Source organism: Equus caballus, chromosome 20 (genome assembly GCF_041296265.1).
Source record: "Equus caballus isolate H_3958 breed thoroughbred chromosome 20, TB-T2T, whole genome shotgun sequence".
Classification (NCBI taxonomy): domain Eukaryota; kingdom Metazoa; phylum Chordata; class Mammalia; order Perissodactyla; family Equidae; genus Equus; species Equus caballus.
Genome location: NC_091703.1, coordinates 44549983 through 44575289, shown reverse-complemented (window position 1 = coordinate 44575289; position 25307 = coordinate 44549983). Strand labels below are relative to the sequence as shown.

The 25307-nt window shown below is 38.0% G+C and overlaps 2 protein-coding genes across 4 annotated transcripts in view; one reads left to right on the top strand and one right to left on the bottom strand.

The window, feature by feature from the left end:
• The window catches only part of TOMM6 (translocase of outer mitochondrial membrane 6), a 74157-nt gene that overhangs the window by 9571 nt on the left and 39279 nt on the right, over positions 1-25307 (bottom strand). The gene's annotated exons all lie outside the window — the stretch shown is intronic.
• Positions 1-25307, top strand: part of MED20 (mediator complex subunit 20) — an 85521-nt gene that overhangs the window by 37136 nt on the left and 23078 nt on the right. Inside the window, exon 5 of one of the 3 annotated variants that reach the window (XR_001379215.3) lies at positions 4985-5060. Coding sequence is in view for 1 of the 3 variants with exons in the window: in XM_014734412.3 (XP_014589898.2) it covers positions 4985-5014 (30 nt within the window). In the remaining 2 variants the exon portion in view is untranslated. Of the gene's footprint in view, positions 1-4967; positions 5061-25307 lie in introns of those variants that run through there. The other 2 variants (XR_001379216.3, XM_014734412.3) reach the window with 2 other exon arrangements.

Genomic DNA, 25307 nt, shown 5'->3' with positions numbered 1-25307 from the left:
TTGTTTTTTATATATATATCTTTTTATTTATGTATTTTATTTATTGATTGATTTTTGTTCGTGAGGAAGATTGGCTCTAAGCTAACATCTGTGCCAGTCTTCCTCTAATTTTGTATGTGGGACGCCATCACAGCATGGCTTGATGAGCAGCATGTAGGTCCACACCCAGGATCTGAATCTGCAAACCCTAGGCCACCAAAGCAGAGCAGATGAACTTAACCACTATGCCACCAGACTGGCTGCTGCAAATTGTTTTTATTTAAGAAGGCTAAAACAATATGAAATGTTTTGTTCTAATATAAAAATGTACTTGTGGGGAGATGATAAAATTACAGTTTGCAGTGGTAAATACCATGTGAAGTTTTTAACTGAGAATACTTTATAAATGTTAGAAAGCATATCACCTAAGAAGTAAAATTTGAGATAAACTTAGAAGAAGGGATCCTCTATCAGTGATTAATTCAAACAACAATATACGTAAAGTCAGCAGAACGCAAAAATGAACAAGAAACAGTCTTTGTCCTCAAGAAGCTCACAGTTTAGGTTAGGTTGTCACTCCATGTTTGCTGTATAACAGCTTCCTAAGCCTGTGGACCATATTTCTGTTTAATAGTGAAAAGGCATTTTAATAAACAGTTTATAAGAAATCAATTCATCTGTCAAGTGGAGTTAGATTTTACCACCTAGATAATTCTGAACCACAGTCAGTGTGTGTGAATGCAATCCTAGCACCCTTTGTGTTTCACAGAAAATCATAAATCTGTCTGTTTTGCACTTTCTCTGCAGAAGTCTTGAGTTTGAACCTAAACCATTATCCAGAGCCATTAATGGGTAAAACCAATGGCAAACTAATAACTTAGAATCTTAGAGCAGTAAAGGGGCAGATCTTGAGCCTTTGTTCATGCTGTCCATGCTGTGCACTGAAATGTAAAATGTTATATGTTTCTTTTTGCATTATTATTTACTCTGGGTGGTATATACAAAATTTTAGAATTTTAAATTTGAGTGGTTCTGGAGATCTTCAGTGGCAGAGTGTGCGCTGAGACCCAGGCCTCTTGATACTAGTCTGGCTCTCTCTTCCCACCAGTCATATTTGGCTTCCTAATTTAGTGGCCATGAGAGATTTAATTGTGCTGTTCTTAAAATCTTACATGCGGTTTATTTAGTTGTAGATGCGTGTAAAATGTTTCCTTATTTAGTTGTAGGAGTTTCCTCTACCTTTGTATCTTCCTAGGCTTTTGACTTGTTTTTACTTTGATTAGATTTGACTGATTGTGTATGATTAAAAAATTATTTATGACATTGACTTAAAAATATGTCATTTTGTAGACTTTCTACCCAACCTACGGAGAAAGCGCCTAACTTAGGTTCTGAGCCAGTGGTTTTTTTGGCAGTGGCAGTGAAAATATGTTTCCACTCCCAAACAATCAGCATTGGGTGCAGCGTCCTATATTATCACACCTGCCTTGTCTACTCTCAGGGCTGTCTTGAGGCACCTGGGAGTTGTGTGTCGCAGCACTTAGAAAATCAGAAAGTGCTATTAACAACATGTTGCATGCATACATTCATGCATGAATCTTCTGATTAATTGTATGCTTGAGACTTTTTGTCATCAGACATTTTGCTACATGAGCTTATAGATTGGAATGGGCCAAAAATGTGGCTGGGTCAAGGAAAACACTTAAATCCAACAAGGCCTTACTCATAGTAAAATTATGGAGTGAATGGTGGGGAAATAACCTAGAGTGTTAGTGCCTTAGAATGTGAATGGAAATAATAGGTGGATTTGAAAGTCTTTTTGTTTAATGTCTAGCCTCTTCATTCTTTTATCAGTGTTTATTGAGCACCTAGAAAAGACTAGGCACTTTTTTAGACATCACTGATGTTCACAGTAAGACAAGATGCTGTTGCTGTCCTTCAGGACCTTACAGGGGAAGGCAGTTACAGACAAGATATAACATAGAATAATAAATGTTTGCATTTTAGAATGCCACATGAGTGACTTTTCTGGAAACGGTATAAAATCTTGGTTAAATTTTTTCTGGTTTAAATTTATTAATATTCTCTTGGTTGACTTTCTAAATTTTTAAATATATATTATGAAATATGTATAATATGTTTAAAATATTTTGAGATGTATAATATATAAACTGTATTTTTAAATATATAAACTATATTAAAAATATATCTATATAAAGCCTTAATACCTAAAATATGGGTCTGTTCTATTTGGTAAGCTATCCGAACATTCCTTCCCCGACTACATTAATATTAGAGAGCTCTTAAGGAAAGAGCATTGCTGCTGTCACCTTGGTGTTAGTCCTTGGTGCTAGTGTATCTTAAGAGCAGAAACGGGTTTGAATCCTATCTCTGCCACTTATTAACTCTGGAACTTATTTGTGCCTTAGTTTCCATGTCTGTGAAATGGGAATAAAAATAATACCTATCTCATAGTTGTGAGGAGTGAATGAGTTAATATGTGTAACAGTGCTCAGATGAGTGTCTGGCATACATTAAAGGCTAAGTGTTAACAGCTATCATCATCAACATTGTCATCATCATTATTATTATTATTATTTGGCAGAATAAGACTAAATTGAGTAAGATTTCTTTTTTTTTTTTAATTTTTCTCCCCAAAGACCCCCAGTACATAGTTGTATATTTTATTTGTGGGTCCTTCTAGTTGTGGCATGTGGGATGCCGCCTCAGCATGGCCTGATGAGAGGTGCCATGTCCGTGCCCGGGATCCGAACTGGCAAAACCCTGGGCCGCCGAAGTAGAGCGTGCGAATTTAACCACTTGGCCACGGGGCCGGCCCCTTGGGTAAGATTTCAAGAATGGATTTTCTCGTTCTCAAGCCTTGAAAATTGCTCTAAACTAAAGGTAGAAAAGAAAGGAAGGAAACTGAACCTTTGTTGATCATCAGCTATGTACCAGACAGTGGACTAGCATTTTACGTGCAGTCTCATTTAATCCTTACACCACTGCTATGAACCAGATGAGACAACAGGCTCAGGGAAGTTAAGTAGCTAGTATAGGGTCTTGTACTAGTCAATGGACATCATGAGGATAACTGGTCTCTTGTTACTCTACATCCTGTGCTCTTGCCTTCCATGACACCACAAAGCCTGAGAGTTCAGCAAGTTTCACTAATAGATGCTTGTTGGGGACTTATTTCTAATGGCCATTTAAAGGGATGTCATCTACATTTTTATTTTGTTCCTACTGTAGTGATTTGTTTTATATATCTGTAATTCCATACCCCCCATTCAAAAGTATATTATAGTAGTTTAAATGATATGTAAGTGGGACCTAGGTGGAAAATATTTGAATGTATGGAGTTTTCTTAATAGTTTTGAGAATTAAGCTGACTTATTATAATTTCCCCATTGTCAAGATCACCATCAAAATTATTGAAGTCATTACTCTTCAGGTTAATAGCTGTTTCATAGGGCTTTTAAGCCTGAACTCTATGTATTTCTATATCCTAGGTGCTATTTAGTATAGAACTGGTTATTGTGGTCAGCTTTTGGGGAGCATCCAGAATTAATTCAGATAACTTGGATTTAAATTTAATTAAGTTAGCTTTTAATCTTTTGGTGTTCTTATATTGAAAGTATAGTTATTTGGATAGGAAAGAGGGAAATTTTATGAATATAAAGCCACCATTCGTACAGTGTCAGTTTAGTTTTCTGAATAAGGTTCCCTCAGACCCCCAACCTAGCATGTGTGGAAGTTGTAAGCTCTTCATAAAAGTATTTGTGCATTTCCTGGGTTTTACCATCTTACAACCACTTCTGCCTCCTGGACCCATGTTTCCTTGTCGTGTGCCTCTGATGTATACCATAGGGCACCCAGATGTGAAACTTGGCTTCTCTGATTTTCAGAAAGGCCCCATTCACACAGGGCATTTGTGGGTTTAGTGCACCTAACTGAAGAAAGGAGGCAAAATAGAGGTGTGGTGAGCCTTACATTGCATTAATGCAAACAACTTCTTAGTGAGGCAGCCCTGTTCTTAAAATGTTTTCAGACCTCCCTTAACCTGAGAACTTCACCCCCACCTAATCCCAGCTTTGCTCCACTATAATAACTCCTCTTCTCTTCCTTGCCCTCTGCTCATCATTCTTCTCTCTGTTCCTTTCAGAGAGAAAATAACAAATTCCTCCTCTTGTCTAGTTCAGAGCAATTTCCCTTTCTTGACAGCCACTCTGGCATCTTGACAGCCATTCTGCAGGGATCCATCCACTCAGGGGGACTGGACGTGAGAGGTGGGGGACCCATATTGGGAGAACATATTTTCACAGAGAAAATTCCTTCTAAGAGGAAGTCTTGTGTTAGTTATTAGGATGACAAAATAGAGAATTTTTCGTCTTGCTTCATGGCAGCTGATGGCATACTAATCTCAAGTTTTATTGAGTCCTACTTCCTGAATAAAGCGTCAGAAACCTAAAAAAATGATTATACGTGCAATTTGTCCGTATCCTACACTCTAGATATCTTTGACGAATATAATATCCTTGTGTATAGAATGTGTGCTGCTTTTAAGGAAGCATGCTGCTTACCTGAAAGTCATGAACTCATTTAACACAGAGGAGCCACCTCTTGGTGTCTTTCGTTTTGATATTTTAGCTTTTGATACTCAAGTGTTTTGTTACCATGAATTTGTTTTTTTGTTTTTCTGGCAATTTTGAGTTGTTTGCAAAGACAACATTTAATCTTTAAGACCTATAACAAATGCAAAAGTACATGTTTCAGGAAGCACACTTTCATACTTCCACTTATGGATCAGCCTATTCCTAAGTGACTGAATCTTTGATTGCTCTTAGCTGAAAAAAAGACCACAGCTTTTTCCACTCTTTTACATCAGTTTTGTGGACTTGTAGTGAGTTTACTAAACTGCATTGTAATATACCAATCCTTTCTTTGAATTTATAAATAAAATTCATGAAATTGCTTTTCTCTTACAGATTGTTTTCCCCCATAGGTAACAGAGAAGAGGAAACCTAACCAATGACTATGGAATAATATGGAAGAAGATGGAAAAAACTTGTTTAATGGGTAAGAAATTAAACTGTAATGAAAAGTTATTAATGAAAACTATTCCTAAGAGTGTTATGTATGGCCAATCTGTAATACATAGCTGAGGTTGGAATACTAATAGGGTGAGTGATGAGTGACTATCTTTGCCTTATCCCCATTCTAAACTTCCACCCTCTTCTTTGTTAACTGTTGTGAAGTTTTCAGTACTATGAACTAACTTAAGCTAAGAGGGACACAGCCATATCTAAAGGTAAAGATGAGACCTGGAGACCAGCAAGCATACTTAAACAAGCCTAGAGTAGGTCTTGAAGGTTATGGTGGTTGGATGGAGACTGTCTGACGTGACCTATCAAGAATATCAACCACCCCTTCTTCCTCTCCAAATACTGCCAGCTGCTGTGGTGTTCAGCTCAGCATGGGGATCCCATTCATTGAGGCAGTGCAGGTTGTATGTCAGATGATAATCAAATAGGATTCCAGAGAAAGCCCAATAAGAGATTTAACTAAATTTATGAAATATAAAATTTCTTAATTACACCAGTCCATACATTCTTATTGTCAATAATTCAAGCATTATAGATAACCAAAACCCTCTACCTGAATCTTAGCCTCTTCCCAAAGTACATAGGTGTTTCCTATGTATTTGTGCAACCTTCTTCTTTGCCTAGTGGTTAAAAACTTGAGCTTAGAAGCCAGACTGGTTTTTTTTGTTTGTTTGTTTGTTTGTTTTGGTGAGAAAGATTGGCCCTGAGCTAACATCTGTTGCCAATCTTCCTCTTTCTGCTTGAGGAAGATTGGCCTTGAGCTAACATCTGTGCCAGTCTTCCTCTATTTTGTATGCAGGATGCTGCCACAGCTTGGTTTGATGAGCAGTGTGTAGTCTGCACCTGGCATCCAAACCTGTGAACCCCAGGCTGCTGAAGCAGAGTTCATGAACTTAACCACTGTGCCACTGGGCTGGCCCCAAGGAGCCAGACTCTTTTTGACTAGCCACTGTTGACATTTGGGCAAGTTAATGTCCCTGTGCCTCACTTCCTCAGGTATAAGGTGGGGACAGTAAATGCCCATCTCATAGCAATGTTAAGGATTAACTAGTTAATCCATATAAAAAACTTGGAATAACGGCTAGAACATTTTGAGTGTTCAGTAAGGGTTAGCTCTAATTCTCATATGTGTCCCAGTTAGCATTTCTATGTACCATCTCTCCACAGAGGAAGCTTTTTCTGATGTACTCCAAGAGTTAAACCATCTTGGATAAGGTTAACTGTGGTGGCAATGATTTTTAAATTTTTCCATGAAAGTTTTCTTTTTGGCTGCAGACTTCGTTTCTCCCAGAGTATGGTCTAGACTATGTGTGAGAATAGAGTTACACACCTTCAGGTCTCATTGCGTATCTTGTGGTATAGATGATGGTGACAGGAAGATATGAATAAACAACTGTCTTCAGGCTGTGATGATCTGTCTTGCCATAAAAGTCTCTATGTCAAGCAGGACTCACTATTCTCTTGTTTCCAGATAGCCATGTCAAATTTTCCATTAAGTCTATTTTGAAGGACAAGTCTTGTTGAGTTTCTTTTGTTTCACAGCATCATAAGAGTTTTGAAAATGTCTTTGATATCTTTTCCATGGCTTGTCAGTATTAGGTGCTGCAGACAATTACCTATTTTTAGAAGGAAGGACACAAACAGTCATCCCATTTTAACATGTTCCTCCTGTGTTGTTCTGGGGCTCTATTAGATTATATGGACTATTCTGTCTGCTGCGAATATTTTAGAAGACTAGTGTATAAAAGCGGAAGTTAACATTTAGTGAGTATTTATTATGTATCAGGCACTGTTGTAAGTGTTTTACTCATTTATTCGTTATCTCATTTAATCCTGTCTTCCACTTATGAGGCAGATACTGTTATCTTCATTTTAAAAGCAGAGAAAAGTGAGGCACAGATTAAGTCACTTCCCCAAAGTCGCATTGCAAGTGACAGCTTCAGGATTCAAACCTAGGTCCTCTGCTCCAGGACCTGAGCTTTGGGGTTAATACACTCATAAGGTTTGCTGAGGTGGATGTGAATTTAAATAAGACAATAAGCCAAATATCTCCTGAAAAAGTCACCATAACTAATCTGTTTTTCCTTGCCTTGGGGAAGAAAAATTTGAAATCATGTATCTTAAGTATAGGAAAAATGACAGATGATTATGTAAATAATAATAATAATTTTTTTATTATTTGTCTTTTGGCTTTTTTGAGGAAGATTGGCCATGAGCAAACATCTGTGGCAATCTTCCTCTATTTCTTACGTGGGATGCCACCACAGCAAGGCTTGTTGAGTGGTGTATAGATCTGTGCCTGGGATCCGAATCTGTGAACCCCTGGCCATCAAAGCAGAGCATGCGAACTTAACCACTATGCCACTGGGCCAGCCCAATAATTATTTTTAAAATAATTACTTTTCTTCTCCATACTTAAATAAATACAGCTGGGTTTTTAAATTTTTTTAAAGATTGGCACCTGAGCTAACGTCTGTTGCCAATCTTCTTTTTTTTTCCTTCTTCTTCTCCTCAAAACCACCAGTACATAGTTGCTTATTGTAGTTATAGGTCCTTCTGGCTGTGCTATGTGGGACACCACCTCGATGTGGCTTGATGAGCCGTGCTAGGTCCGCACCCAGGATCCAAACCTGCGAAACCCTGGGCGGCTGAGGGCGGCTGAAGCAGAGCGCGCGAACTTAACCACTCAGCCCCAGGGCAGGCCCCCTACAGCTGCTTTGATTACAAATCATTTCCAGTATATAGACATCGCCTGAACCTAGCTAAGGACCAATACATATTTAAAAGGGATTAGAATGCTTTGACTCGTAGGTTACCATTTAGCTGCTATTCATAGAAATACGCAGATGGAAAGATTGAGCTGTGCAGCAGTTTGGAACTGATTGGTAATTGGAAATTGCTCTTTGTCTGTTAAATAATATTTGAATGGCAGACAGTAGAAAGTTATGCAAGGGAAGAAAAGGCAGGAGAAAGGTAACTTATGGGTCTTATAAATAGGATGTCCTTATAAGTGATGGTCTAGAAAGTAAGTGTACATTAACAATTGACATTTATATGGGAACTGGAAGGAGTTGTAGTATGTGGTTTTTGTTCTTGGGTCTGTCTTGTCAAAGAGAAACGCTGGCTTTTCTTTTCTTTAAGTAGTTCGTTTCCTGTTGAAATATGGTAAAGTACAAAGAGGAAGGACATCTAAAGTGACAAAAAGTACACTAATAAAATGTCTTGGCTTCCCTGTAAAGTGTGGCTACACATAGCCTGTGATGTTTTCCTCTCTCCTCTCTCCATCTTTTTAAACTCCATTCCCTTGTTTGAGAATCCTTCTGAATGTTGATCAAAGTTAAGCTTTTAGTGTACATGTCTTTTACAACAGTGTCATAAAGAGTGGTCCAGGGGCCCCTGAGGCTCTTTCAGGAGTCAAAACTATTTTCATAACAATACTAAAACATTACTTGCTTACTAGTTTGCAGTAGAATTTTCCAAAGGCTACATGATGTGCAACCAACTGAATACAGAAACAGATGGGAGAATCCAGCTGTCTTCCATAATCCAGATATTAAAAAGATTTGCAAAAAGATAAAATAAGACCACTCTTCTCACTAGATTTGCAGTGAGAAGCACTGTGGTTTCTTTCTACATTAGAACATGACAGTGACCCTCATGTGGGCCAGAAAGTCATGGTGCCCTCTCCAGTGATTGGGTAGACTGTGAGTGCTGGCCAGTGCCCACCACCTCCCTATGGATTCTAGTGACATCCTGATAGATTGAGGCTGTGTCTCCCAGTCTAGAGAACTGAAAATTCTAGTCTTTTTTCATAATTGTTCTACAGGGTATGTTCCAGATTATAAGGAACTGTGGAAATCTGGACTTAAAGGAGAAAGGAGGGGGTTTGGTTTTACGTAGGAACACAGTCCAACCTTTCCTATGACCCCACTGCTATCTACCAAATTTGGAATGTTCTTTGCATTGGTTGCTCCCAACTTTGGGAGTACAAAAAGGACCTTTCAGGACAGCCTTTTATTTTACAGTACTAATTGAGCATCTGCTGTGTTCCAGTCCTGTTCTAGGGGCTGGAAATAAGTCAGTGAACAAAATAAAAGCAGAAAAAACTCTACTCTCATGGAACTTCCATTCCAGCCTTTGAATCCTTTGCCCTAGTCACAGCTCCCTCTTCAGGGGAATTTCAGAGTTGATGACAGCCACTGTGGATCTTGAACACTGACTGGTGTTTCTCAGTGGCTGAATGCTAAGGATAGTGGGAACTGCTTGAGATTTTCTGATTTTTGATTATTAAAAAAAAAGGCATCAAAAGGTTTGGGATTTACATGGAACCCCAATATAGCAATTAAAGTGGATCTATCCAGGCACCCTTGTAGTTGTTTTAATCTTATTTTGTTTTCAAAGTTAGTGCCACTTTTGTCAAGCAATTTAACTTTAAAAAGATTAAATACCAATTGATGTTAAATTTATTCTAGTTTTTTTTTATTATTTGAAGAAAAATGTTCGTACATGCAGAAGATTTTCCTTGCCTGATGAGTTGCTCCCAAGACCCTGTAATTTGTTTAATAGACTTTTATACAGAAAGAGATTACTTGGCTCATTAGACTGAGTCACTTAATAATGACTTGAAGGTTAACTAATGCAACCATCAGACTCCTGCTCACCAGCTGGATGTCTATCATATCACTCACTAACTTCAGCCGTTTCCAAATGCAGACAATTGGGAATACCATTAGAATATTAATGGAAAAAGAAACTGACATTCAAAATGTGAGTGACCAAAAACTGTCTCTAACGATTATTTTAATTTTAAGATACACTTTAATAGAAGCTTTTTTTTTAATTGGATGGCATTTGGCCTTCCCTTCATTGAGGGTGTGAAATGAGTTTTTTAATAAGAATGCACCAAATGGCTGTTGTCTGTTCAGCATTGCTACCTGCCAGGCGCCCCATTCTTAGCTGTGCTTGGTGTACCAAAGACTAGACCTTGTAAGGTTCAAATGAAACCCCAGTCTTCTGCCAAAGTGGGAGAGACATAGTCATTTGGCTGCTCAGGGCTGAGCTGGGGGAAACTGTGAAGGATCCTTTCAAAGGTGTCCAGCCAACCTCTTTTTATTTTTAATTCCACATCTTACCTCTACCTTCAAAGGTATGTGGAGCCTCTAATTCCTGAGCCTTTCCAGGTTCTGAAGTTCCAGCCAGGTTGCTTGTTTCTTTCACCCTGGGGTGGTCCACATGCTCTTGCTGTTACACTTTCCATTCCTCCATTTACATTCCATATTCCAAGATTTTGATGATACCTCTTATGTGCTGTTGTGTCATCTTCTCCCATTCTTTCTGTCCTTATAAATTTTATGCCCTTTTTTTACGCTTTGCTGTGATGATATTACTGGGATTTTGAGAGGAGAGGAGGTAAACGTGTGTTCATTCTACCATGTTTTACCGGAAGCCCAGGTTTTAACATAAATTATTGAGTGCATGTAACATACCAGGAATTGTAGACACTTGATCTTTTCTCTAATTTAAAAATCTCTTCAAATTCTATTAAGGTTATAAAATTCATTCACATTATTGTTATTCACCTATTATTTTTTGAGCATCTTCTATATGCTGGGCACTATCGCATAAATTATTTCATCTAATCATCACATCAGTTCTGTGAGGCATATAGATAATATACCTCATTTTAATGAATACGGAAACAAATTTAAAGGCACAGCTGTAGTAAAAGGTAACGCCAGGTTTGAGATAGGTTTCTAAAATGAATATGCTTTCTATTACACTATACCTGTATCAGCTCACTATTGGATATTAAATAGATAGCTGTTGTGGGAATACAGCATTGGATGAAAATGCTGTTTTTGTTTAATACCATGATAATATTTAAGATCTGTGGTAGATCTAGAAAGATAGGCCTCATTAAGGTCAACTAGCAGTTAAAGCAGTAATAATGCAGGAGTGCAGTGTGAAGGGCCTGGATTTGGAGGGAGAGGTAGCAGTAGTAATGTGGAAAGTAATCAGGTTTAAGAAGTTGGGGTAGGGGGACATTTGAATCCATTCTCTTAAATGAGCTGTTGTAACAAAGAACCTAGACCCAAGTCTGGCGCTTTCATTGCTGAGTATAAATTGGTAGGCTTTGGTGACTGACTTGACTGTGACATGAATAAGGAGTTAAAGAGAATGTCCAAGTGTTCAAGTCAGGTGCATAGACGTGCCATATCTAGGACTGAGGAAAGGTGGGGAGAAGTACAAGGGGAAATTAGTAGATTTAAACATTACATGGGAATTTCTTGTTTCTTGGAGTTATGAACATCTTGCATGTTTTCTGTATTCCTTTCTTTGTTTTTTGACATTTATATGAATGTCTGTAATCATATTATACACTATTATAGAAAGATGGCTTCATTCAATCACATTGTTTCTTGATAGGTAATATGTGCTTGTATTTTTGAGTAATCTTTAGTATTTTTAAATCTGTAGTTTGAAGGTCATTCTTTTTTTTTTCTTTTTTAAAGCAAGTACTCTGATTTCATTAGCACACAAAGTGTTTTTTTGTTTGTTTGTTTTTGTTTTTCTTGTTGAGGAAGATTAGCCCTGAGCTAACCACTGCCAATCCTCTTTGCTGGGGAAGACTGGCCCTGAGCTAACGTCCATGCCCATCTTCCTCTCCTTTATATGTGGGACACCTACCACAGCATGGCTTTTGCCAAGTGGTGCCATGTCCACATCCAGGATCCGAACCGGCGAACCCTGGGCCACTGAGAAGCGGAATGTGCGAACTTAACCGCTGCGCCATTGGGCCGGGCCACAAAGTATTTTTACAGATCAATTTTTAAAAGACCAAGAACCCAATGTAAAAGAGATGAATTGACAGTTCACATAAAGAGAAAAAAAAATCAATAATCACCATAATTAAAGGCATACAAACAAAATATATATGTATATGTAATTTTTCAAATGTCAGATTGAAAATTATTTAAAGATGTGTTAATCCTCAGTATCAGGAAAACATGCACTCTCATACTACTGGTGGGAGGTGAAGGAGGAAGTATAAATTAGTGCAAACTTTTTGAAGGGCAGTTTGATGATATCTATCCAAAATTTAAATACATATATCACTTGACACAGCAATTTGTCTTCTGTAAATTATTTCACAGACACACTTGCATAAGTGAGGCATGATATATGCCCAAGAATATCCATGGTGCATTGTTTGCAATAATAAAGCACTGAAGGTAGCATAATTCTTCACTTGCAAGGGAGTTAGTTAAATGAATTATGCAGTCTATATCATAGAATATGATACAGTCTTTAAAAAGAGTGCGGTAAAGCCAGATATATGGGAAAATGCCGAAGATATATTAAGTTAAAAAAAAAGCAAGATGTAGAGTAATATGTATGGTAGGATTCAATTTATATTAAAAATTATGTTTCTAAATGCATAAACTATTCCTGAAAGTGTGCCCCAGAAGGATGTTCAGCCAGCAGTAGTTACCTCTAGAGAGGCAACCAGGGATGGACAGCAGAAGGAAAGTTTTACTCTTGGAATTTTTATATTCTGTACACATATTTTATCTTTTTAAGTATATAAAATTAATATGAAAAAAGAAGGACTCCAGTTCTTTGCTAAACCTATAATGAACTTTGCTTTACATAATTAAAAGAAAATATTTTATTATGGAAAATTTCAAACTTTATCTATATCATACCCTCCCACTTTCTTACCCTACTTATGGATTATTTTGAAACAAATCTTAGACATTATATTATTTCATCCATAAATATTTCATTATGTGCATCTAAAAGATAAGAATTCTTTTTTAAAAAACATAATCACAGTAATTATCACACATAAAAATTAACAGTAATTCCTTAATATCACCAAATATGTAGTAGTCAATGTTCAAATTTCCTCTATTTCATTTTTAAAAATAGTTGGCTTGTTTGAATCAGGATCCAAATAAAGTGTAAACATTGCAATTAGTTGATTGAATCTCTTCCTCTTGCCTCCCCTGTTCTTTTTCCTTCCCTTGAAATCTATTTGTTAAAGAAACTGAGTCTTGTCCTAGAGTTTTCTTCAGTCTGAATATTGGTGACTGTATCCCAGTGGTGTCAGTTAACATTTATTAAGTCCTTTACTCTGTTCTTTGTAAATTTATAGTTAAATCTAGAGACTAATTAGATTTAGGTTATATTTTTTTGAAAGAAATACTTAAGTGTTGGTGTGTATTTCCATCAGGAGGTGAATAATGTCTGCTTATCTGTTTTTGTGTGATGTTAGTAGCCATTGATGATCAGTGCCTAGGTCCACTAATTCGTGAGTCTTCCATAAATGGAACTATTAGATAGTGGCTTTGACCAATATATTAAGTATTCTAGGGTATACAACATTTAGATGCAGATTATTTTAAATACTTTCTCTCTTTTTATATTGTCTGCAACCATTTCCATTGGTGTGCTAGTTTATCTTTGGACCCTTTCATCGTGATTTAAAGTCCTCTATTTGATCAGATAGATCATCTTGTTTTTCAGACCACAATTTAAAAGTTACTTTTGCCTTTTCAGTTTTTATCAAGATATATTTTCTCTTCTGAGGGTGTGTAAAAGGAATCTTAGACATAACTATTAATTTGTCAAAGAAAACGCTAAAGTAGAAAGTTGTTTGTTTGTTCATTCAGTCACATTGTTTCTTGATAGGTAATATGTGCTTGTATTTTTGAGTAATCTTTAGTATTTTTAAATCTGTAGTTTGAAGGTCATTCGTGCAATCTTTCATTCATAAGTACCTGCTATTTTCGTGGCAGCATGTCTGCCTCAGGTCAGTTACAGTTGTGATACAGTCAATCAGACAGGCAATTACAGAGCAACATGGTAGAGCTGAGTAAGGGAAAGTACATATGTGAGCACACAGAAGGTACCAGTCTTGGAGGGTAGTGGAAGGCTTCCTGAATGAAGCAACGCTAAACTGAAATGTGAAGGATAAAGAAGAGTCAGTCTAAGGAAGGAGTGGGTGGCCAGGGTAATGATGAAAACATTCTAGCGGAGGGAGCAGCTTGTGGAAAGACTTAGAAGTGAGAGAGAGCAGTTTTTTAGGGGAACTAAAAATAATTTAGAACACCTGGAGCATAGCTGTGGCGTGAGGAAAGAGGGATGGGCTAGAGAGGTGTGCAGAATCAGACCACAAAAGACTTCATGAATGATGTTGAGGAGTTTGGGCAGGGAGAATTGACATATTTGGGTGTTAGGCTGAATGCAGGGAGACCTATTAAATGACAATTACAGTAATGTGGGCTAGAATTGATGCTGGTCTAAATTAGATTAGAGGTAATGAAGCTGGAAGTCGTTTTGTTCATTCTTTCAGAAAATAATTACTGAGCACCTGTTTTTTGGTAGGTGCTGTTCCAGGCACTTGGCATTCAGCAGTGACCAAATAGAATTCTCTGCTCTCATGGAGCTTATAATCTAGTGGAGAGAAAGACAATAGATAAAAATAGATACTATGTTTAGATAATGGTAATTGCCAGAGAGGAAGATAAATCAAGATGGAGGATGAGGATAAGGGAGTGTTAAGTGGAGAACAGTTTTATACAGAGCAACCAGCAAAGGCTTCACTGGGAAGGTAACACTTGAGCACGCTTCGGAATGAAGTGAGGAAGCAAGCCATGTGGGTATATGAGGGAAGAGCGTTTGAAGCAGAGAAAACAGAACTGCATAGGTCTTGAGATCAGAGAGTGTCTGTGTGTTGGAGGAACAGTGAGGAGGCCAGTAGCTGAAGAGGAAGAAGTGAGGAGGAGAATAATGGGAGATGAGGTCAGAGAGATAAGGGGGGTCTGATTATGTCGGGCCTTATTGGTTACTGTAAAAAGTGTGATGGAGAGAAATAGAGTCAAGATTTATAAGGAAGAATCAATAGGATTTAGGGATTGGCTGGATGTGGGAGGTGGTGAAGAAGAAGTCTTGATCACTGAGATAGGGGACACAGTGATCTCATAACATGAACATTTTAACTTCATTTAATAGACTAAAGCAGCTGGAGCAGACAAGCTTAGATACTTATTATCATGCAAATTTCCTTTTTTATTACAACATTGGGGAAAAGGTAATATTGATTACACCTATTATGAAGGGGAAAAGTCTCTCACCATAGAATGGATTTTCCTTCGGTTTTGGTAGATCTCTAATTAGCGACAGATTTGACTGTTCAGAGCCAGGAGAATGCCTGAGTGATGGGCAGCAATGCTAGGCTAGATACAGATGGAGACCTTAGGATTTTGAAAACCACCCCTGACACACTACCATATTCTATGTGCGTGCATGTGCACGCACACACACACACACCCTATTTGCATTTGGTCCTTATCCACAGTCTTTAAGATGTCTGCTAAATTCCTGGTTGACAGTAACCTAATTGAATAGTATAGCAGCTGCTTCTACTAAGAGAGAAGTCATTGTGGTTTTGTGTCTGTAGTAAGCGTGGTTTCAGGAGATGCATCCATTCATTGAATCCTCATTTACTGATGATCTACAGAAATCTCTGTGTGATGCCTGGGTGACAAAGATGATAATGACATGGTTGTTGTTCCAGGTCTCAAGGACTTCAAAGTCTAATAAGGTGGACAGAGGAAATCAGAGATTACAGTTAGGCATTCTATAATATTGAGTGTGAAGAAGGTATTAAGAGAAGACCAAGGAATGGTTCCTTAAGTTAGGCAAACTTCTCAAAGAGGAGGATAACTTCTGAATCCATGGCTTTTTCATTTACTGCCTGATCTGTTTGTAACACTCCCTTCCAACTTCTATCCTTCTTTTGAAGTCCCTCAGACTCATATTCCTAAGGAAAGCTTGTTTACAGGTCCCTGAATGACCTTCCTTGTTCTTTCCCAGTATTCTGTAGACTTTAATAGCCAGAAGGAAACAACTACAAGCAAATAGTTTAAGCAGGTTCATATGTAGTTTATTTTATATTAATTTATAATTAAAATTAATAATGCTATTATAAAAATAGAACTATGTGGAAGTAGCTTTAAAAATAAAGTGGCTTCTATGCTGTAGAATAGCATTTCTCAAACTTTCCGCATTTTGTATACCGCTCTCATGATTTTTGCCACATCCTAGTAACATCTATAGAGTTACTTAATATTTTCCTGTAAACCAAATTACTTTTTTTTTTTTAAGTTAAAAGCCTACTTGAACCTCATCCTAAAAAACATTCGTGGAGTTATGGATTTTCTGTTATTTTATAAAACATTAAAATAATATATGACTACTAAATTAAAAAATATTTTCCCCTGGAGAGTTCCAGTTCTGGATAAGACAGAGTAAGCACACTCCACCCAGTCTCTCCCACTGAATGCAGCCAAAGACCTGGACAGAATGCAAGGAGCAACGATTCAAAGACTCTGAGAGGTCAATAGTAGCAGGTGGAGTAGAGAAGACAGTACCATCCTCTGGCTGGGAGGTTCCCTTTTTATTTCTAGTATCCCCTGGCCTGGACTCAGTGCAGCCCCAAACTAGAAATGGGCACCAGGCATGGAAAGAGAGAGCTCCAGGATAAGCCCTCTAGTTCTGATGTGAATGGGAAAAGAGACTTACAACACTCGGAGAAAGAGTGGTAGAAACTCCCCTCTTTAAACAGTTTCTCTCCGTTCTCTGTGCCCCAGCCCCAGGCAGTCTTGTGGTGCTGATGCAGTGACAGCAGCAGGGACCGCAGATGCCTAAAATGGGAGGGGAGGGGAATTTTCCTCTCCAGTTGGAGAGGCAGTAGTCTTAAAAAGGTAGGGTGAAATCCCATCACCTTTCTCTTTTTCTAGCTTCTTGCTGCCTAGCCTCCAAAATGTGTGGTAGAATGGGATAACAAAGGCCACAGCTTTCTGGCTGGAAGACAGAAAAGGGGAGCTCCAAGGAACTGAAATTCCCTGGGAGATAGTGGAGAGGGAGGAGTTTGGGAAAGCAGCCCCGTCAAGTTGTTCCGGAACTCCTAGGCTCACCCCAGACAGCACATGCATGAATCTGGTCCTAAACAGCACACCACAACTTTGAGAACTCAACTATGAGATAAATCACTGTCCAGATCCTAGACTGGCCACTGGGTAGCGCTCATGCCAGACAGATCTGAATAGCTCTGCAAAGGCTTTGAATGTGGAACTCATATTTAAATCATACCCCACAGAAGGCTGGTGGGAATTTGTGGCCTGAATCCAACCAGGTTAATTGCTTGCTAAAACAAAAATATCAACATTTTCCGTAGGATTTAACAAGTCTCAGAGTCTCATAATACTCAAAATGTCTAAGATAGAATACAAAATTATTCAGCCTACCAAAAAAAACAGGAAAGTCTCAACTAATGTAAAAAAGACAGCCAACACTGAAATAATACCTCTCCCCTGCATGTGGATTATGCGCTTCCCTTCAGTTTGTCTGGCAAGCCTAGGCTACATGTCCATTGGTGGACTAATCACCATTGCCAGGGAGTACCATGTACAAACTGGCTGAGACTTCTTAGGAACCACCTCTGGAACTAGTGCTGAGGTCAGCTTCTCCTGAAACACATAGCCTTACAGAGGAAGAGTGGCTAGTCAGGGTAAAAAAACAACTCTTACTTTCACTCTTCATTAAAACTTATCTATGTGACTTGAGTCCTCAGATTTTAAGGGACTTTTCTATAGTAAGATACAAAGAGGATTGAAAGGAAATAACCTATCACATGGCTCAATACAAATTTTATTAAACCCGTTGTGTGTTTTGCCTTCGTGTATGATTTTTTCTATTTTTATTTTTTAGGCAGATGGGTAAATATGCCTCAAGGCCAACTGTCCCTTTAACACTGAGATAAATAATCAGTTGAAGAATGCTGATGTAGAGAGCCACACCTTAGCCTTTGTAGCTGAAGATGACAGCCACTGACCAGTAATTGCTATCTAGCCAGCGGATCCCCACCAGCTGCCCACACTGGTCTGAGATTTGTAGCTGCAGGCTCCGTGTACTGAGTTTGGCACAGTTGGCACCTGCCATCCTCTCTGCAGAAAGAAATAGTCCAGGTGCTCATCAATGCTCCCTAGATTTATCTGCCACTGTGATTTCTCTGAGTCCCCAGTGGTGCTTTATCATTTGAAGTTTTGCTTTAGTATATCTTCAAAGTGTTTCTTTTTCTTGTTCTGCATGAATTATCTCTCTTCAGCTCATCACACAGCAGCTCCTTGGGAATGCAAAGCAGAGAATTTCAGAAAGCATGCTTGAGAGAGAGGCTACTGAAAGTGGTGGAGCTTATTAATATTACAAGTTCTTAATGCCTTAAGTGTGTCAAGTTTTGAGTTGTACAAATGAAAAAGGAATCTGGAAGAAGGTAATTTTTTAAATTGTAAACAAACCTACAGCATTAAAATGGCAGGATCAGATTGTGAGGGACTAAGCAGTTGGATTTTACTTGAAGGGGTGTACAATGTTGTGATTTATAAGAAATATATATTTGCTCTTTGTCCACAGTACCTGGCTCACAGTTTCCAAAACTCTTGGAATTTCCTGAGTGCTGAGAGTGATAAAAGTGACTTTTTTTATGTTAATAAGGTGACTTTTGGAAAGTACCTAAGGATGGGGGCTGGTTGCTCATGGAGCAAACTGTGTAATTAGAGGGTTGGAACTTTCAGTCCCACCCCTTGACCTCTGGGGAGGAGATAGGGGCTGGAGGTTGAATCAGTCACCAATGGTCAATGATTTAATCAGTCATGCCTTCGTAATGAAACCTCCATAAAAACCCAAAAGGATGGGGTTTGGAGAGCTTCCACACTGGGGAACCAGAATGCTTCCATGTGCTACCATGCCAGCCCTCATGCTTGACAAGGACGGAAGCTCCTGTGTTCGGGACCTTGCCCTATGTATCTCTTCATCCCCGCTGTTGATTTGTATCCTTTAATATCCTTTGTAATAAATTGCTAATCTACTGAGTAAATGGGTTTCCTGAGTTCTGTGAGCTGTTCTAGTAAATTAATTGAACCCAAGGAGACGGTCCTGGGAACCTCTGATTTCTAGAGTGCGTCAGGAATATGGGTGACAACCTGGACTTGCGATTGGCATCCTGAGTTCGACTGGGGGTCGTTGGAACCTCCAATTTGTAGCCAGTTGGTGAGAAGCACAGGTAATGAATGACCTGGGCTTGCAATTGACATCTGAAGTGGAGGGCCGTCTTGTAGGACTGAGCCCTTTAACTGTGAAGTCTGATTCTATCTCCAGATAGTGTCAGAATTGAGTTGAATTCTTGGACACCCTGCTGGTGTTAGCCAGGTACTATGGGTTGAATTTTGTCTGCTACAATTCTTATGTTGAAGTCATAGCCCCCAGTACCTCAGAATGTGACTGTATTTGGAGATAGGACCTTTAAAGAGATGGGTAAGTTGAAATTAGGCTCTTAGGGTGGGCGCTAATCCAACCTGACTCGTGTCCTTCTAAGAAGAGGAAATGTGGACACCCTGCTGGTATCCGACAATTGCTTGTTGGTGTGGGGAAGCCTCCACATGTTGGAATTGGGTCCAGGCACCTATCTTAAGGTAACTAATAAGAGAACAGAGTAATAATTTGCTGAAAATTACCTATACATTACCTTTATAAGATGCAACTAAGGGGAAGGGGAGTTTGTGTGGGTCAAGTGGAAGGATCTTAGCAGAGAGCAAGCTAGTCATAGTCCTGACTTTGTTGGCAGTGTCAGCTTGTGATCTGGAGCAAGTCACAGAATCACTCTATATAATGACTGTCATTTCTTGAGCGCTGTGTGCCAGGTATTGCTCTAAGCATTTTACGTATGTTAACTCATTTAATCCTCACAACAACCCTATGAGGTAGAAACTATTATTGTTCCCATAATTATGGATAAGGAAACTGAGGCCCAAAGAGAGGCCCAAGGTCATATACAACTAATAAGGACAAAGCTAGAATTCCAAACCAGGCAGCTTGGCTTGACTTTAACTTCTATGCTATACTCCCTCTCAGTTTATGTATAAATGACACACTAAAAATATGTACCATAACTGTGTTAACAGAGTTGTAGGAAGCACAAAATGAAATAATAAAAGTACTTTTAATGAGGAAATAATACTGTACAAAAGAAAACTTAACTAGTTTTAAGTGTACAATTCAGTAGTGTTAAGTATTTTCATTGTTGTGAAACAGATCTCCAGAATTTTTGCATCACGCAAATCTAAACCTCTATATACTCTTTCCCCCTCTTTCCTCAGTCCCTGATAACTACCACTGTACTTTCTGTTTCTATAAATTTGACTCTTTTAGATGCCTTCTGTAAGTAGAATCATATAGTATTTGTCCTTTTTTTGGCTAGCTTATTTCACTTAGCATAATATCCTCAGGGTTCGTCCATGTTATAACATGTGTCAGAATTCCTTCCTTTTTAAGGCTAAATAATATTCCATTGTATGTATATACCACAGTTTATCTGTTCATCCATCAGTGGACATTTTTCTGATGATTAATGATGTTGAGTATCTTTTTATATACCTGTTGGCCATTTGTATATTATCTTTGGAGAAATGTCTATTCAAGTCCTTTGCCCATTTTTTAATTTGGTTATTTGATTTTTTTGTTGTTGAGTTGTGGGAGTTCTTTATATATTCTGGATATTAAGCACTTATGAGATATATAATATGAAATATTTTTTCCCATTCTGTAGGTTGCGTTTTCACTTTGTTGATTGTGTCCTTTGACATACAAAAGTTTTTAAGTTTGATGTATTCTTACTTGCCTATTTCTGCTTTTGTTGACTGTGCTTTTGGTGTTATATACTAGAAATCATTGGCAAGTCCAATGTCATGAAGATTTTCCCCTACGTTTTCTTCTGAGAGTTATATAGTTTTACATCTTACATTTAGGTCTTTAATCTACTTTGACTTAATTTTTGTATATGGTGTAAGATAAGGGTCCAACTTCATTCCTTTGCAAGTAGATATCTGGTATTCTCAACACCATTTGTTGAAGACACTCTCTTTTCCCCATTGAGTGCTCTTAGCACCCTTACCAAAGATCATTTGACCATATACACAAGAGTTTGTTTCTCAGCTCTCTGTTCTATTCCATTGGTCTATGTGTCTGTCTTTGTGCTGGTACCACACTGTTTTGATTCCTGTAGCCTTGTGATAGGTTTTGAAATCAGAAAGTATGAATCTTCGAACTTTGTTCTTCTTTTTCAAAATTGTTTTGGCTCTTTGGAGTTCCTTGAGGTTCCATATGAATTTTAGGATGTAAATCTAGGATGTATTTTTCTGTTTCTGCAAAAAAAAATGCCATTGAGATTTTGATAGACATTTCATTGAAGTGGAGATTGTTTTGGGTAGCATGGACATCTTAACAATAGTAAGTCTTCCAATCCATGAACATGAGATGTCTTTCCATGTGTTTGTGTCTTCTTTCATTTCTTTCAGCAGTGTTTTGTAGTTTTTAGTGTACAAGTCTTTTACCTCCTGGGTAAGGTTTATTCCCAAGTATTTTATTATTTTTTTATGCTATTGTAAGTGGAATGTTTTCTTTTTCGGATTGTTCATTGTTAGTGTATAGAAATACAACTGACTTTCGTGTGTTGATTTTGTATCCTGCAACTTTGCTGAATTTGTTTAATAGTTCTAACTTGGGGGGGGGGGTGTGTGTGTGAAACCTTCAGGGCTTTCTACATATAATACCATGTCATCTATAAACAGAGGTCATTTTACTTCTTCCTTAACAGTATGAATGCCTTTTAACTTTTTTCTTGCCTAATTGCCCTGGCTGGCACTTCCAATACTCTGTTTAACAGAAGCAGTGAGAGTGGGCATTTTTGTCTTGTCTGGAAAAGCTTTCAGTTTTCACCACTGATGTTAGCCATGGGCTTTTCATAAATGACCTTTATTATGTTGAGATAATTTCCTTCTATTCCTAGACTTTTGAGTGTTTTTATCATGAAAGAGTGATGAATCTTGTCAAATGCTTTTTCTGCATCAGTTGAAATGATCATGTGGTTTTTGTTCTTCATTCTGTTAATGTAGTGTATTACATTGATTGATTTTCGTATGTTGAACCATCCTTGCATTCCAGGAATAAATTCTACTTGGTCATAGCTTATAATCCTGTTAATGTGCTGTTGAATTTGGTTTGCTAGTATTTTGTTGAGGCTTTTTTGTGTCAATATTTGTTAGGGATATTGGTCTGTAGGGTTTTTTTTCTTGTAGTCGTTGCCTGGCTTGGGTATCAGGGTGTTTCTGGCCTCATGTAATGAGTTTAGAAGTATTCCCTCCTCTTCAGTTTTTGGAAGAGTTTCAGGAGGATTTTTGTTAATTCTTTGCATGTTTGGTAGAATTCTCTAGTGAAGCCATTTGATCTTGGGCTTTTATTCGTTGGGAGGTTTTTGGTTACAGATTCAGTCTCCTTACTGATTATCAGTCTTTTCAGATTTTCTATTTCTTTATGATTCAGTCTTCGTAGGTTGTGTGTTTCTAGGAATTTGCCCATTTCTTCTACGTTGTCCAGTTTGTTGGTGTACAGTTGTTCATAGTATTCTCTTATAATCCTTTTTATTTCTGTGGAATTGGTTGTACTGCCCCCTCTATAATTTCTGATTTTGGTTATTTGAGTCTTCCTTCTTTTTTTCTTAGGTAATCTAGCTGTAAGGGTTTGTCAATTTTATCTTTTCAAAAAAACAACTCTTAGTTTCGTTGATTTATTTTCTGTTGTTTTTATATTCTCTTTTGTTTCTGATCTAATCTTTATTATTTCCTTCTTTCTGATATCTTTGGGTTTAGTTCTTTCTTCTACTTTCTTCAGGTGTAAAGTTAAGTTGTTGATTTGAGATCTATCTTTTTTTAAATGTATGCATTTATAGCTATAAACTTCTTTCTTAAAAGCATTGCTTTCACTGTATCCCACAAGTTTTGGTATGTTGTTTTTTCATTTTCATTTGTCTCAAGGTATTTTCTAATTTCCCTTGTGACTTCTTTGACGCTTTGGTTATTTATGAGTGTGCTTTTTAATTTCCATAGATTTATGGGGCTGGCCTGGTAGCGCAGCAGTTAAGAGCTCACATTCCGCTTTGGCAGCCTGGGGTTTGCTGGTTCGGATCCTGGGTGCAGACCTGGCTCCACTTGGTAAGCCATGCTGTGGTAGGCGCCCTACATATAAAGTAGAGGAAGATGGGCATGGATGTTAGCTCAGAGCCCGGCCTCCTCAGCAAAAAGAGGAGGATTGGCAGCAGTTAGCTCAGGGCTAATCTTCCTAAAAAAAATAAAATGAAATGAAAATAATAGTATCTGGCTGTTTTAGGACTAGAGAAGTTGTGAAAAATACTCGATACTTGGTGTCACCTTACTAATTACTATTATTATCATATGACCATGATTCACATTTTCTCAACAGCATGGGAGCCTTCTTAGACTGTACTTAATGTTATGATAGAGTGAGGTAAAGTATGAGAGTCATAGGAGCAAAGTTGGTAGTTATAAACTTGAGAATCATAGGGTCAGACATCTTAAGGACGTCAGAGACCTGAGAATGCCCCATACTACAGAGGAACTCATGAAAACCTAGATGGAACAAATTTCCTTTAGTTTCCCACTTTGATTTCTTTATGGTGATGGACATGCATCTTTCAGTATTTTTAGCTATTGAAATATGTCAGCATTTTGCCTTTAAAGCCCTGTTTGTTGATATGCCAGTGAACCTGCTAATATACACAACACATTTTTCTAGTTCTGTATTCATTTTAGCATCATTGGCAGTGTTTTGTCAAAAGGGCAGAATTCTACAACAGCTTTTTAAGAGACACTGCCCAGACAGTTTTGAAATCAGACACTGAATTGCCTGGGCTGGGTTAATAAATGGGGTTTCCCAGATGAACTGTCAGCCACTCTTCATTATTTGACCCATTCTGGTGTACAGAGGTCTCGCTACTGTTTCTTACATTTCCCTTCCACCTGCACTGTGATAATCTTATCCATTTCTACCTTATTTGTGCCTAGATTCTCACCTGTGATGTGTGGCAGGTAGAACAGAATTCTCACTCATACCAGTGAGAACTAGAGAGAGAAAAGCCTTGGTAGGTAGGTGGTTCATGTGGAATTTTTTGCGCTTGAACTAGTTGAAATTGTAGTTAGAATTTCAAACTAGAGTCACTTTCCAAAACCTTATATTATTAGAATGTGGAAGAACCGTTGGAGCAATGTTGCATGGAAGTGCTTAAACACTTTATCGCCTATTAATTCTAAATTACTTCTCATTTATTTCAACTATAAGAACTAATGAAGTAACATTTTATATTGAGTAAACAATAACAAAAATTTACTTCCCTGGGCCGGCTCCATGGCCGAGTGGTGAAGTTTGTGCGTTCCGCCTCGGTGGCCCAGGGTTTCACCGGTTCGGGTCCTGGGCGCGGACATGGCACCGCTCATCAGGCCATGCTGAGGTGGCGTCCCGCATGCCACAACTATAAGGACCCACAACTAAAAATATACAACTGTGTACTGGGGGGCTTTGGGGAGAAAAAGGAAAAATAAAATCTTCAAAAGAAAAAATTTACTTGCCTAAACATAGGTCTAAATTTTTCATTAACTAAAATTCAAGTCAAAGACAGAACACCACCCCACAAAACAAAAGGTGGGGGCCAGAAAAGGTAGTTGGAAGTACTGGAAGTACCACAAGATCTTCAATCACAAAAGAATAAAAGCAATATTGAATTATGTTTATTCTAGCGTTTTAAGATATCAAAGTAGTCAATTGTTTGAGTTAATTGAGTATGATGTTGGTAATCCTATTTTGACTCGTTCTGTGCCTGAAGCATACTGCTTGGTACTTCATAGGTGAACTCTCAGTAAATATTTATTGACCAGATTACTTTCTAGTGATAAAATATTTGTTGCCAAAAATGTCCTTTCGTGGAAGCTGGTATCTGTGAACAATACAGTCCTCATAATAGCACTGAATTTCCAGTTGAAAGACACTAACTTCTTTTAAATATGTCACTTTGTTGGGAGCCATTGACAATGGTATCCTTACTATGCTTGTTTTCTCTCTGCAAGGAGTACACCATGTGTGTGAACTATCTAGAAAGGCAGCTCTCTTTAAACATTTGACTTTTTTACCTGCATATACCAAATTGTTTATGCTAAGACCTAGGCATTTACTAGTACCTATGTAGCTAGGAAAGCATGGCTGTCTTGTAAAGTGTCCTTCAAAGGAACTGGAACTGGAGAAGAATGAGTTAAG